Genomic DNA, 15,553 nt, shown 5'->3' on the forward strand with positions numbered 1-15,553 from the left:
CGTATGAAAGAAGAAGAATGCAGCCTTGACGCGGTCTCGTTTGGCAACTCGGGAATCTAAACGCGTCGGAGGAAAGCCTCTGCGAGTGAAAAAGAGCTGCTCAGCCCATCGGATTCCTCCGGTTTAAATATAGTTTCTGATTCTGAGCAGACTCCGTAATGACTTCACTTTTCCATGGTGGCTTTTGACATTCGGCCTAAGAGTGGTCCCGAGGGAGTCCGAAGTTCTCTCCCGACTTTTGCAAGGTTGCATTTCTTATCCTGACTCCCCGGGTGCAATCGCAGTTTTGATGAGCTTTAAAGCTTCCGCGGCTTCTAGAGTTGCGTACGTTGCTCTGTGCTCGGGCCCCCCCCCGATTTTCTCCTACACAACCACCAAGGGTCGCTTTGTTGTACGAGCCAGATAAACTTAAATGGCCACGACCCTTGTGTAAACAAAGAGTCTCTAAACGCCGGTGTGGTTTTACTGAGTAAGTAGTTTGTATTATTATTATTAGTGCTGTAATTAGCTAATTTCACGTAATTATTCGTGACATTTGTTTTTTAAAGTGTTTCTTAAACTAAATTTTTTTTTTGACCACGTAAGGCCCACTGAACTATGTCGCTCTTTTTCAGAAGCGACCTGGCCACAAGTGATAGCTCAACGAAGTGGCTTGTCGCGTAGACATTTATAACAGCAGCCAGACACTCTAAACGCACGTTGTTTCTAAATGTGGAGGAGCAAATCCGGAGCACCCGGAGAATTTCAAACTCGCAACTGAACTGAACCTGGCTTGGGACTACCCAGTGTTGAACTGAAAGTAACATCTGGTGCAGTGTTTCTACGTCAATGCTGGCAAGCCCAGCAGGCAGGTGTAGTGGTGCTACCCCCCCCACATACCAGGCCCTGAAGTGCAGTACAGTACCAGTTTTAACAGGCGTTTGATCATATTCTGCAACTGGTTAGCAATGCATTGCGTTAAGATGTGTGTTTGTGTCTTTTTCTTTGTGCGAGAGTGTGGGTGAGGTCTTTCACGTGGCCTCAACGTGCACGTAGCCTGGCACAAGCGCTGTGGTGACGTCACCGCCACTTAGTGGCGAATGGCCGTTGTTGTTGAGGTCCTGAACACCTCCCTTAGGTCGATTTAGCCTCAAATGTGTGTGTGTGACAGAGAGAGAGAGGGAGTGTATTAGTGTAGTCCAGGAAACCTCCGTCCCTCCAGGTCGACTCGGCCTAAAATATATGCAGTGTGTGTGCCTGGTGACCTGAGTTCAATTCCTGGCCACGGCTAATGTTAGTGCCGAGCAATATTGATATCAGTCCCTCCCCCCTTCACCAACCCGCACTGACCAGGGTGGTGAAGTATGATGAAAACAACAGCCCATGACTCACATGGTCTGGGGAGGGATTCTTCCAGAAATTGATTTCCACTTTCCTGTAAACTATAATTTAACTTTAAAAAAATAATATTACTTTCATTCACATGGTTCATAGAAGCATCTTTATCTTCGTCCGCGCACTGTATCCACTCATCAGCAGCATTTTAAATGGGCACACCACGTTTAGTCGATCGGCAGGTCTGGTGGGGTAAAACGTGGGTACTCCCACCTCTAGGCAGCATGGAAGAGTAGGCCCATATCTCTAGGACCTTTTTGCCAGTGTCAAAGTATGAAAAATAAGAATAGGTTTTACCCCTTTCTGGCAATAAAACCCTGGAGGGGCTCCCTTGAGTTTTAACGGAAGCCCCTTCCGCCAGCAGTGGCGTAATGAAGTAATTGCAGGGCCGCACCTTTCTAACTGCACCCTCGCGTGCATCCGCAGATCCTCAGTAACCTGGTGATGGAAGATGTCCTCCCCGTGGTGCAAACCAACTTGAAGTCCAAGCTGCGTGGAAAACCGAGCGACCAGCTCAAGGCGTGGATCCAGGTCTGTGGGGCCCGCAGACACGACGAGCACCTGGTGCACCCGTGTCAAAAACTCGGCATCAAGTGTCCCAGTACATCCACAAACACGCGCCGACCACGCAACCTCCCACCTCGTCTGTGGAAACACTTGGGCGCATTTGACAACTTTCATTGAACTTCTTTCAAAAGAAAAGGCTTAAGTTATTTCCAGCTCAAATGAACATCGAGATGATGCTTCTACATGCTTTTTAAAAAAAAAAAATTCTGAGCCAGTGGTGGGAATTCCACATTCCTATTGTTGGCTTCTCCACAAATTGGGACTGATTTTATCCACCCCGGAGGGATAATGAGCCGTGTCAACCCCCAACCAGGATTTGATCTTGCGACCGTCTGGTTGCGAGCCGCTCGCTCTCGCGCCGAGCCGCCCATTGTCTGTGACTAAGTCACCTGGCATTCGCCCATTCTCACCAGATCTTGAAAGCTAAGCGGGTTTGAGCCTATACAGTGCAGCCACCACGCATACAACTGGTGTTGGCCACTGCTCCCGGGTTGCAATGTTTGCAGAGGGCAGTGCAGAATAATCCACCGTTGTCCACTGCACTATGCTCCAAGGTTATGCTCTCCACCTTGAATAACCCACACTCATGTGAGTAGTGAAGTATGGTCAAATATCCTCTATGACCCACACGGCACGGGGACACCCTCATACAAGAGTGGATTGACAAAAGGGGCTGTACCCGGCACAATGATAGACTGTCACGGAGTACGAATTATTGGCGCAGGGCACCGCCCCTTGAGTACAGGGTACGCTTATCCGTAATAAAACCTCGTATTATTGTACCCTGTACTCCTAAATTATCCCTACAGCAGGATAATAACAATGATATGCATGGACTCAACGTTGTTGCAGTATCACGCATCCGCACGAACCATGGCAGCAGATGGGAATACCGGAGGCACAAATGGAAAATGGAATACTCTCCGGTGTTCGAATGCGGTCACTCGGGACACTCCGCTGCTGCAGGCAATCATCTGGCCCGACCACCTCAACTTACAATTAGAGCCGTTGCTGTGCCTCAGCATCAGCCACACAAAGAAGAAAGTCGAGACGGATGTGTTGGCTGGGTGCCATGATAATTGTACGGTTGGCGTTCCGGATTGCTCTGGCGGAAATGAAGCACCGGCCGCACAGCCGCACGGGCTCATTGAGCCAGATTATCCACCGTCCCCCTGTGTCATCATGCTGAACATTGCCACCGGGCGGGGGGGGGCGGGGGAGGCGGGGGGCAACAAACACGATTGGCTGCGCGTGCTTCTGTGCCGCAGGTGAAGGACAGCATCTACGGGCAGGTGCGTAGCCAGGTGAAGCCCAGCTACCAGGCGCTCGTCAAGGAGTGCGCCGAGGGCCGCCCGAGGGTCGAAGGGCTCGTCCGCTCCGACCTCAACGAGATCCTCGCCTGCAAGGAGCGGCTGCAGCGCAAGATCCGAGGTGCGGGGCGCGATGCCCGTTCTACGCTGGGTGGTCGGCGCCGTGGTAACGCTTGCGTCCCACGGCAGGGAGTGCCACGGTTAGATTGCCGACTCGGGCGTCTCACTGTGTGGGGGTATTGGATGTTCTCTCTCCCCCTGTTCTGCATGGGATTCTTCCCGGATTCTCTGGTTTCTTCCCATAGATAAAACAATTAATATTGCACACTATGTAACTGCTTTGAGCAAAATATCTCAATACTAACCAGCTTTTCTGCAAATTACTCAATTGGGATTGCAAATAACCACATCGTCCCTTAATGCAAAAGTTTGGCAGAATCCTCCTGAATAGGAGTCTTAAGACTCGGTGAGGCTTCTCTGAGTAAATAAGCTAAATAAAATAAATTTCACAGCTGCCGCTGCCTGTCCTATCACCTGTCTTACAGCATTGCCGTGGCGAAGATTCACGTCTCATTCCATGTTTTAAAAAAACATTTTAAATGGCAGTGAATGCAGAAACGTACATAACCAGGATACGTGACATTCATATGCTACTAACAATTTTTTATCTTACCAGGTAAGGCCCACTGAGCTATATAGCTCTTTTTTTCAGAAGCGACGTGGCCACAAATGTATGGCCCAATGAAGTGGCTAATAATGTCGAAATGTGTAGGAGCCAAAATACTCTGAATGCACGTTTATAAATAACCGGCACAGATATCCGGCACAACCAAGTGCATCGCAAATGGTCTCGCTCGTTGCGATCTAGGAAACAACAGGAGAGGCCACAACTCGCTACAAGTGAGGGCCCGGTTTAATCATAGATGGCGTCCTGGACTAAAACCCAGGGTCCTCGGCGGTGACGGCTCAGTGCACTGGCCTCCGCGCCGCCTGACCACCTCTCAGATTCGCATCTTGAAGAAACGGCCGGGAAATGTCGCATCAGCTTTGCGCAGTGTTCTTCATTGCAAGGCCCGCGGGCCACTGGCGAACCCTGATGGTTCCTGACGTGCGCCCCCCCCACCCTCCCCCCGACAACACACAACTTGTGAAACACCCCGCATCATCATCATCATCCTGCTGCTGTCAAACCCCAATGGTTTCAAATGTGTAGCGGTCCTCGCACCGATAATGTCTTATCGACGAAAGTGGCCTCCCTTCTCAAACTTAGTGAAGAATGCTGGCTTAAGCGAGTTGTTTCGTCATCGGGGTGGAGAAGTCGGTTATGGTGTCTCTGCAAGTCTGACTAATGATGCAAATTTGGGATGAAAACTTTTGTCAATGTGAGAATCTGGCTGACCACGCAGGGATTATTGCACGTTCAGGTTGTGCGTAGAAACAGTGTGGCTGATTAAAATACGTAGCTCTCTCTTGAGATATATATAGCAAATGCCTGCACACTTTAATGACCTTGTGAAAAATTAGTATTTCCTCGGAGTGCTGTCTGTCTCTTGTTTGTTCTGTCTGCAGCAATTATAATCAATATTCTGGTGATAGCATTTAATTACTCGGGGAGGTAATCTGCACCATAATTGGTGCCCTTTCAGTGAGAACACATTTTTTGCATACTATCCTTCGGGTACACGGTGTCTTGAGATAAGCATCTCTCTGCGACTTCCGCTTGATTGATTGCACACGTATGTGATGATCATAACAATTACTTCAAGTAACTATTCAAGTGTAGGTATGATGCCTAATGTGCAATGCCTGTAAATGTTTTCTATGCTTCCCATGTTTTATTTGTGTGTATGTGTGTGGGGAGCGGTGGCGCAGCGGTTAGCACGCTGCGCTTTGAACCTTGCGGCTAGAGTTCCAATTCCGACTCTTTGCCAAGATCAGTGACGATTCTCTGAACCGGTCCTGGGCATCCCTTAGGACGACTCAGCCACTAATGAGTACCTGGTGTGGTGTGTCAATATCAACACTGGGGAGACAAAGGCGGCCGGGCATGGTGCTGGCCACCCACTCTCTCGTGCACTGTATCGGCATCCATAGGTGTTACTCGCTAAGGGCAATTGCCCTTGTCAGTCTATTAAAGGCTATATTGGGGATCTTTGTCTCTCTGTATGTATATTGAACTTCTTTCACACCGTGCGTAGCCAACCGTGCTTATTGTGCTGTCTATTGTGTCTCTGTGTACATCTAACTGAGTGCACCTAGCCTGGCACAAGCACTGCGGTGCCGTCACCGCCACTTAGTGGCGAATGGCAGCTGTTGTTTTGTGTGTCCATACGTGTAGTGATGATGCCATAGTACCACTACACACTGCCTATACACTCTGACCACACAGGTTCAATATCGCCAGTGGCTATTCACATCTTAAGCAGCCTTTCACCTGCCCCAGGTCTTTTTTTCCCCCAATGTTTTTTAAATTATGCGATTGTTATCGTGTAATTCGACAAAAAAGCCGTTCAGAAATATCACCGAGCAATGAATCCCATATGTCTGATAGCCCCCCTGGTGCATCTAATTCACAAGACTTCTAAAAAAGTCCTTCAATAGAGTTGTTGCGTGACCGTCAAACCGATATTTGCAATTTTCTGAGCGAGACATTAGCCAAATAAAGTGCAAAAACTAATGTAATGTTTCTTTGTCTGTGCAGCCATGCGGAGTCCATCAATATCGGTACACTTGAACGCTGCCGTTATGATTATTATTTATTACTGGCAAGACCCTGGCAACCCGGTGTGGTGCTGACACCCAGGTCTGATAAGAGGGGTTGGGGGGGGGGGAATCGGGTCCAACTCCAAGCTAAAGGGGGCACCCAAATATTACAAGAATATATATTATTTATTTACATGGGAATGAATGTTGGCACCCAGCCAACATTTTGTACAGGGCCCCAAATATCGCTGACGTCACCACCACCACTGCCTTGCTTGCCATATCGGCCAGCTGGCTCTGTGGTAGGGTGACCCGCTCACAATCGGAGTTCAAATCCTGGTGGGGGGGGGGGGGGGGCGGGTTGACTCAGCCATTTATCTTGCCGGCGTCCATATGATCAGTTCCACTTTGTGGGGAAGTCAACGGTGATTGCTGTACGGAACGTCACGTGGAACTTCCAGCGCTTGGCTCCGTGATGTAAATAGGTGGGCGAGCGCCGTTGACTCTGGTGGCGGCCTCAGTAGGTGCTCGCACGCGGCACTTGCACCCGACCGTGTGTTCGTGAGAGAGGCCGAGCCGGAAGGGACCTCTGCACGTGCGTGCATGCGTGCGTGAGCACGGGCGCAGCGTCGAGCGCATTTCGCTATGAACCTGGTAACTCGACTTCTTTGGTTCTTTCGGTAAAGTCGCGTAGAATGAGAATAAAATAATAAAATAACACAATAAAATTTTCGCGACGTTTCGGCCACAACGCAAGCGGCCGTCTTCAGGTGAAAAGTACAGGACTTTCTCGTCCCGTAGAATGAGAATAAAGTCACGTAGAATGAGAATAACATAATAAAATAACACAATAAAATTCTCATGACGTTTCGGCCACAACGCAAGCGGCCGTCTTCAGGTGAAAGGTACAGAACTCTGTTGTCCCGACAGTTATGTACCTTTCACCTGAAGACGGCCGACAGTTCTGTACCTTTCACCTGAAGACGACAGAACTCTGTCGTCCCGACAGTTCTGTTCCTTTCACCTGAAGACGGCCGCTTGCGTTGTGGCCGAAACGTCGTGAGAATGTTATGTGTTATTTTATTATTTTATTCTCATTCTACGTGACTTTACCGAAAGAACCAAAGAATATGAATCCTTGCAGTCACGAAAGCTTTAAATCGAAATTTAACTGGTAACTCGAGTTCGATTCCCGGCTCATGGCCACCATCAACACCAGGGACGATTATTTGAACCGGTCCTGGGTCTCCTCTAGGTTCGACTCGGCCTCAAATGAGTACCTGGAGTGATTTAAAAATATCGCCACTGGGGAGAAAAAGGCGGTGTGGCCTTGGCCACCCACCCCCCTCGTATGCTGTGCCGATCTTCACTGGTGCTCGCGAACAGCACTTGCCCCAACAGCCTGTTAAATCTATACGGGGGATCTTTGTCTGTGTCTTTGCAGCCTGGGTCGCCCCCAGCGCCGAGCCGTTCTGGAGGAGCCAGGTGCAGCAGGATTTGCCGACTCTGCTCGAGAGCCTCGCGGACCCCGTGGGCGAGGGCTTCTCCCAGCTGCACGTACTCTTCGTCAGCAAAACCGCTGAGATCATCGCCGAGGTCAAGAACGGCGCCAATAACGACCAGATCGGCAAGGTAGGGCCTCTGCCGTCTCCGCCGGATACCCTCCACTGGAATGTTAACCGCTACGGGATTCGACGGAGTTCTACGAAGAGCGAGCAGTTCACATTCGGATGGTCGCGGGTTCTAAACCTGGTTGGGGGTTGACTTGGGGGTCCTATATATCCCTTGGTGGTCTATGAAATGACCACCACTTTGCTGGGAAGTTGAGTTGGTTGCCCAATGTAGAGGTTTGCTCATGCCACAGGAATGTATGAATTTCCACCACTGGTGGTCCTCATTTTATCAAACCCGGAGGCATAAGGGGTAAAGTGAACCCCCAACCCGGCTTTGAACTCACAAATTTAGATCGCCAGCCGTGGGCTCTACCGCTGAGCCAACGTTAACCCCTACAGTGTTTAAAGTGTCAATGCGGGATCGTTGTACCGTCAATGACCTTGGCTAGTTTACAGGCATGGTGCCAGTGGGCTCCTAGTTGCTCAAAGCTGTTTGCACCCCTGATTGCACCCCCTATTCGCACGGTTGGCTACGTGCGGTGCGAAATAAGTTCAACGTGCTGACATACAAAGCAGCGCTCTCCGCTTAAGACTGCCTGCATGCGTGCGTGATCCCCTGTACGGCACAGCTGATGTCCAAGCTGAAGGTTCTTCCATACAACGTGGTGGCCATGCAGCCCAGCTACAAGAATGTGGAGGGGCTGCGGGACCACAAAGAGAGGCTGCGTCAGACGTTCAATTTCACGACGCTCGACACGCTCATCGACCACGCTCAGCGACTCATGCAGCAGGTGAAGCATGTGCTCCCCCCACTCCCCCCGCTTCCCCCCTCCCCCCATCTCACTTCCCCCCCCACCCCCCCACCTCCTATTAGCACGGTTGGCTACGTACGTTGCAAAATAAGACATGCAGTACTTGCGTTTCTCACAAAGCAATGCTTTGCCAAGTGCGTGTGGCTGACATTTCCACAATTGCAACAGCGCAAATCCACGGAGCCGCACGGCTCCCGAATCTGCGGTCTGCTCTCCTCTGAGGAGACGCCACGGCACCGCACGGCTCGTATGAGGCAGGCCGCCACTCGCTGCGTGTAACAGGACGGTTTAAACCGCGACTTCACTCCTGGGGAGTGGTGCGTGGGCAGTGCGTGATTAATATCCCACACGTTGCGCCGAGCACAGCTTCGTAAAGTCAGCGGTTTTTTTTGTGGCTGCGGTTTATGCCACACACTCGCTCACACGTGCCCAGTGAAAGCTTGGATTTATCGAGCGTCTTACAAGCGGCTGCGTCTCAATACGCTGTACAAAGAGTGGGGCCCATGTGCATTACTGGGAAGCACCGAAAACAGGGGAGCTCTAGTTTTTTTATATTTTAAACACTTCATATGTAGCAACGTGGCATTGTCAGAGGTGAAGAAGGAAGAATTTGGCCTCGGCTTATAAAAGAAGCAGGGAATCTGCATTACAGATGGCTGGAGAGAGGGAGTTTCAGATTCTGGGGTCCGTAGTAGAGAGAAGCAGTGATATCTTTCAGGGGAGAGAAGTAGGCCCGGGGCAAGTTGACGTAGGATCTCGGGGCCTGCAAGTGAAGTCTTGTACGTGAGTCCAGGGTCGCATTTGGAGGCAGTGGAGGGATCGGAGTATCGGTGCGATGTCGCATTTATGGGCGCGTCTGCGGCGCCTTGTGGCAGCATTCGTGGATTGTTTGGAGCTCTGAGAAGAGTGACTTGAGAAGCAAGCTGTGGCTGTCAAGGCGGGGAGGGGGGTGGTGGTACGTGAGGGCATTGATGGTAGTGACGGCATTGGTGCAAGAGGTGATCGTTGAAAATCCTAACCGATGATGCGATGTCCCTCGCAGTTGCTGGACAGCGCTGTGCACACGTTTGAGCAGCTGACGCATCACAACATGTCCAAGGCTTCTGGGAATGCACTGACATCCCTGCTGCAAAAGGCACAGGACCGTGTGCTCAAGGTACCACAGTTCTCAGAATTTTTTTTTTCACTTCTCACCAATTGCCCCCATGCATACATCATTTTCGTGCCACTGCTGGTTGAAGGGACCTCCTCTAGAGGGAGGGGGTGGGGGGGGGGGCAGCTCTAGACAAGAGCCCCACCCACTCCTAGAGGGTGCGTTGGCCTTCTCTTCCCGTACGAACATCGCGTTGACTGGAGGCGTGGACACGTGATCTCCCTGTGTGTTGTGGCCTTCGTAACCTGGGGATATGTTGGGGCGGGGGGGGGGGGAGCGTGTGGCGGTGGGAGGGCAGAGGGCACAAGGACGAGTGATATCAATTGGGGGGGTAGCAATAACAAAGACGGTTCGGAGACACTGTTTCAGGCAAACAAACTCGGCAGAGTGGGTGAGTCTTTAACAACGCAGGTGGAAATTGCTCTTTAGACGGCGTACGGTGATGCCAAAATTTGTGGCCCAAAGCAGTGGATGAAACGGTCCATCAGAGATTCCTCCCGTCATTGGGATACGACACATCCACGGCCGCTTGCAGTGGTGGGTTGAGAGGGAACAGTTTTAACCCTCACGACGCCGGGGAAATATTTTACCGCGCGTCGCACCACCGCCTGGCCCCTTCCCTGCAGAAAATAGGTGCCGTGTTTCGTGCCGTGGAAAGAATTTGTTCCACGCCTAACATGAGGTTGCACCCCAAGGTTAGACCTCCCCCACTCGCCACCACCCTCGGATCTTGTAATTTGATAAAGTCATACCTGACTTGCCTTCATCCCCCGTGCATCCGTGCGTGCACCTCAGATTCATACCACGGAATGCACATGGTAAAGCTTTTTTTTTTACATGCTAAAAACGCCTCCGGTATGGAAATGCATTTCTTGTGTCATTGCTCGGTACGAGGCACTTGCCGCCGAGGCTTGCGTACCGACGTCACAGACGACGTCACAGACGGACCTGCCCACGCTGTGTTTGTCATCGTGGCGCTTGGTGAAGGGCGGGGAGTGGGATAAAAAGCGGTGGCCAAATTATCGATGCTTCCCAAGCGTGTGCTGTAGCATTAAATAAAAATTTAAGGCTTCAACATTTTTAAAAACTCAGAACAAATTTTCCCCCGGTGGTGGCTTCCGATGAGTCACTGGAGCCACACCCGCCCCAACAAATTACACAAACCACTGAGGTGTTGAACCGCCGGCAAATGTGCCACGGGCGTCTTAAGGTGACTGGGACTGAGCAAAACAAGAAAACATTGGGGCCGTTCGGTACGTGTAAGTATAAAAGCTTGCAAAAAAACGAAATCGTCTTCCGCCAAGGATGTGGTCTCCTCTCTGCACTGTAACCAGCAGGGGCGGAGCCAGGATTTTCAGCCCGGGGTGACAATCAACAAATTTTCATTTCAAGAATGATTAGAGAGTCAGGCTGTTGAACTAGACGCCATCGGTTGGCGACACACTCTGACAATGCAGTTGTACGGAGTCCGCCAGACCGAGTGTCGTACACTTACACTCAGAATGTCACCCCCCCTGGCTCCGCCCCTGGTAATCAGTGTGGTGTTCAATTCTATTTCTCACCTTTTTTCTGACAATTTTATTTGGATTACATTCCTGTTCCCCCTCCCAATTCTCCCCGTTGTAACCTTTATCTATCGAACATTTCTGCTCCCTGCCATTTTATATTTATCTCAAATATTTGTTTAATGTATTAATTTTTCCCATTTTTCTCTGCTACACCTTCCTGTCTCCCCGTGTCAATTCCCCCCCCCCCCCCCCCCCAGAAATACGACTATGACAGCAGCACTGTGAGGAAGAAGTTCTTCCAAGAGGCTTTGCTACAAATCACCTTCCCTTGTGTTCTCAAGAAGCTGGCACCCACTTGTAAACAGGTAAGGTGCAGCACTGCCAATGCCACATTTTTTACATTGTATAAAAAAAATTCATCGGTACGAAAACTTCAAATCTAGAACATTAATCGGTTCCTAATGCAGAAGGGATGTGTTTTTTGTACACGTTTCTGTGGGTTTTCTTTCAACTTGTGGTTTTCCGGCCTCTGCTGTTTTTCTCCTATGATTGGTTTTCATACCAGATGTTTCGTTATCTGAACGGCATTGACTATGAAATTGTGACCTTTTTGTATCACAAAGGCAAGATTATGTCTCCATGTAGTGACCCTGTATTTATTCCACTGTTTAAATGCCTCGAACTCCAAGAGCCTTAAATGATACCTCTTCTCAACCGTTAAATGATACCTCTTCTCAACCGTTCAATGATACTTCTTCTCAACCGTTCAATGATACTTCTTCTCAACCGTTTAAAGGGAACCCCCTGTGGCAGCTGTGCCTGTGTGGCACGTGGTAGAAACGGGCATTAGTCTGGGGTAGGGGGCGATGATTGCTCTGCATAATCCCAGGAGTTATTTACGGGTAATTTTTCAAAATTTGGCAAATTTTGACTGACACTAGTTCACAATGGCCTAATCTTCTCAAATGAGGCAATGGGGTTTTCAACTTCTAAAGTGAAGTGGACGGCTTTTATTTCATGGTTGATCCACCCGCAGTATTAACTGTGTGTGCCGTGGTCTGTTTGTGGCAGTTTGAGTGTACCACTCAACAGGTGGGGAATAAGAGATGGTCAGAAGCTTTTTTTACCTTTTCAAATGAAAGTGATCTTCGCAGGATAACAACAGTACCTTTACTTGCATGCTGGGAGTTATGACTTTGAAGGTTACTTTAAAGGGTTACATTTTTCAGTTATCCAAATGTGTTGAAAGCCTTTGTACAGTCACAGGTAACGCTGCTGTCAAATGTGCCAACACCTTTGAGGAGTTGTCAGGCACCCATTTTGTTACGCGCGCCTGAACCTTAAGGGTCGTTGGCGCCGTGGTTAGCAAACTGCGCAATGATCCCCCGGAAACCGGAGTTTGATTCAACGGCCATGGCCGTTGCCGAGCAATATTTCAACCGGTCATGCCCACCCCCAATCCTTGCCTCGCCAACACTTACTGATCTGCGTGGCGACGTATAGTCAAGCAACCGACATAACCTACGTGGCGTCGAGAGGCTGTTGTCCAGCGGTGGATTGACAGAGTGCTGTAGAGAAAAAGCGACTGTTTACAAGCATGGCAGTTCTGGGTGCAAAACTTTACAGGGACTTTAGTGGCCAAACAGCAATATGCCAGCGATGCCAATATGTCAGCACTTAGAAACTGGATGGAACATGCTAATTCCACTACCTCTGTTTTCTGGGAAAACAACACATTCATGCATTTTTAAACAGAATAACATTGGTGGCGTCCCATCCACGAGACAGCTGGTTTTAAATCCCCTGTGCATAATGTTTGAACGTTCACTCCCAGAGCATCATGTTTGAGCACTCAGCTGTATTCTTATGCTGGCAATAAGATCACAACAGCACTATAAACCGCTGCTGTATAAACATAACCGTTACAATGGCGTAAAGGAAACATGCCATTGCTTTTATGTCAATTAATGCAAGGCACGATGCTAAAAACGAGCTGCTTGCACAGCCCATTGAGCTGATGGGTTTATTTTTTGCGATGCTTTAAAAGCACACCGACATTCACAAAACTGCTCCCCAAACAGCATCAAGAACTGGAAGGACGTGAACGGAAATGCAACTTCAGATGCTTGCTTTCGAGCAGAGAACTGGACCATTTGTATGTGTGCTGTTTGGATTGAGGACCATTGCCAGTGTGGCCTTGCATCAGTGGTGGATCCAAGTGGGAGCGGACTATGGGGACCCCCCCACCCCCCCGATGAACCTCCTTGGGAAGTTTCTAAATCTGCCTCCGACTGATATCCGGTTACAGTTTGCCGTATCTGTATTTTGTTTTGTTTTGGTTATTCTCCTCTGAATATTTCAGCTTTTGGGAAATGCCAATGGCAGTTTTACTGATGCTAATAACCTGCATAATCTCATTTCGAACCCCATCAAGAAGCATAGCGATGGAGAGATACATTTACGACTTTTAACCATATACAGACGAAGAAGAATTGCATTATTTCAAAACCGAAGACCTCCTGGCATGCACTCACGGGCCTGCTTGTTTTTTTTCCCCTCTGTATCCCAGGGCCTCGGTAAATTTGAAGAGGACATCTACACAGAGTACGCGCGGGTCCTCTTCCTCCGAAACATCTATGAGGAGGCCCTCCTGCAGATTGTGGCACCTGACATCGCGAAGGGTAAGAAAGGGCAGCTTCCTATTTATAGACCACTTTATTTTTTTTATTTTTTTCCAAGGCACTCCTGGTATCAATTGCAGGGCCCAGTGGAACACCCACTGAGAGGAGAGCAATATATCCTGGCAGGGGACAGCATTCCAACTCGGACGCCAGAATGTCTCCCATTGTCTCATTCCGAAAACCTCCCCCGTAGAGAACAATCTTCAGCTGCAGAATCAAAAAAACATGTTTTAATCCCCAGCTGCCAACACCATTATTTTGTACTGTCATAACTGAGTCGCGCATCCACCGAATTCAAGTGCAGATACCAATTTAGGGACGGGGTTTTTTTTTTTTCCCCCGTGTGCGACCGTCGGCGGGGTGGGTTAAACCATCAACGTGAGAATCGTTTTGACGCAGCGGTCATGCGACCCGCGGTTTGAATCACGGATCTCGGAGATGACGGTCGAGTGCCCCGACACCGGCATTAATCCTCCTGGCCCATCCAGCCACATCAGATGACAGTTTTTTTGATTGCATGCAGCGGGGGGGCGCCTGACCTGCGTGTTCTGATCCAAAACGGGTCACCGGGGTTCACACGACAGACCGATGGGGTTGCGCACGTCGCTCGCAAGAACGCGACTGCAAATTTATATCGATGTACCTCATTACTCGGTACACAACAAAAATGTGCGTATCCATTAGGCTGTTCTATCTCGATCGCTCTCCGTCTTCTCCTGTTTCCTTTCACGGAGCGCTATTGTGCAACCCAGTTTCTGCGTATGACTGCCTGTTTCTCCCTGCCTGTTATGTGCACATTTTAAGTTTCGACCAAAGAAAAAGATATTGCATTGCAATAACATTTTGTAGGTTTTCCAAAATCCCAATAATGACCACACAACATGTTACATTTCCTGAGTACAGTATATGTGGCAGACATCATTACATTATCTGGTCTATATACTGAATATACAATATATAAAATACGGCATATACAGTGAGGGAAAAAAGTGTTTGATCCCCTGCTGATTTTGTACGTTTGCCCACTGACAAATAAATGATCAGTCTATAATTTTAATGGTAGCTTTATTTGAACAGTGAGAGACAGAATAACAACAACAAAATCCAGAAAAACGCATGTCAAAAATGTTATAAATTGGTTTGCATTTTAATGAGGGAAATAAGTATTTGACCCCTCTGCAAAACATGACTTAGTACTTGGTGGCAAAACCCTTGTTGGCAATCACAGAGGTCAGACGTTTCTTGTAGTTGGCCACCAGGTTTGCACACATCTCAGGAGGGATTTTGTCCCACTCCTCTTTGCAGATCTTCTCCAAGTCATTAAGGTTTCGAGGCTGACGTTTGGCAACTCGAACCTTCAGCTCCCTCCACAGATTTTCTATGGGATTAAGGTCTGGAGACTGGCTAGGCCACTCCAGGACCTTAATGTGCTTCTTCTTGAGCCACTCCTTTGTTGCCTTGGCCGTATGTTTTGGGTCATTGTCATGCTGGAATACCCATCCATGACCCATTTTCAATGACCTGGCTGAGGGAAGGAGGTTCTCACCCAAGATTTGACGGTACATGGCCCCGTCCATCGTCCCTTTGATGCGGTGAAGTTGTCCTGTCCCCTTAGCACAAAAACACCCCCAAAGTATAATGTTTCCACCTCCATGTTTGATGGTGGGGATGGTGTTATTGGAGTCATAGGCAGCATTCCTCCTCCTCCTCCAAACACGGCGAGTTGAGTTGATGCCAAAGACCATTTTGGTCTCATCTGACCACAACACTTTAACCCAGCTGTCCTCTGAATCATTCAAATGTTCATTGGCAAACTTCAGACGGGCATGTAT

General features: G+C 49.2%; 1 protein-coding gene across 1 annotated transcript in view; it reads left to right on the plus strand.

Moving 5' to 3' along the window:
• The window catches only part of LOC116944969 (protein Niban 2-like), a 52,739-nt gene that overhangs the window by 29,310 nt on the left and 7,876 nt on the right, over nt 1–15,553 (plus strand). The window contains exons 7-13 of the mRNA XM_032958972.2: nt 1,801–1,905; nt 3,210–3,372; nt 7,399–7,586; nt 8,197–8,358; nt 9,422–9,535; nt 11,298–11,405; nt 13,610–13,721. Coding sequence (XP_032814863.2) covers nt 1,801–1,905; nt 3,210–3,372; nt 7,399–7,586; nt 8,197–8,358; nt 9,422–9,535; nt 11,298–11,405; nt 13,610–13,721 — 952 coding nt within the window. The remainder of the gene's footprint in view (nt 1–1,800; nt 1,906–3,209; nt 3,373–7,398; nt 7,587–8,196; nt 8,359–9,421; nt 9,536–11,297; nt 11,406–13,609; nt 13,722–15,553) is intronic.

The sequence above is a fragment of the Petromyzon marinus genome, chromosome 22 (assembly GCF_048934315.1).
Source record: "Petromyzon marinus isolate PM22_M1 ecotype Great Lakes invasive population chromosome 22, UKy_Petmar_22M1.pri1.0, whole genome shotgun sequence".
Taxonomy (NCBI): Eukaryota; Metazoa; Chordata; class Hyperoartia; order Petromyzontiformes; family Petromyzontidae; genus Petromyzon; species Petromyzon marinus.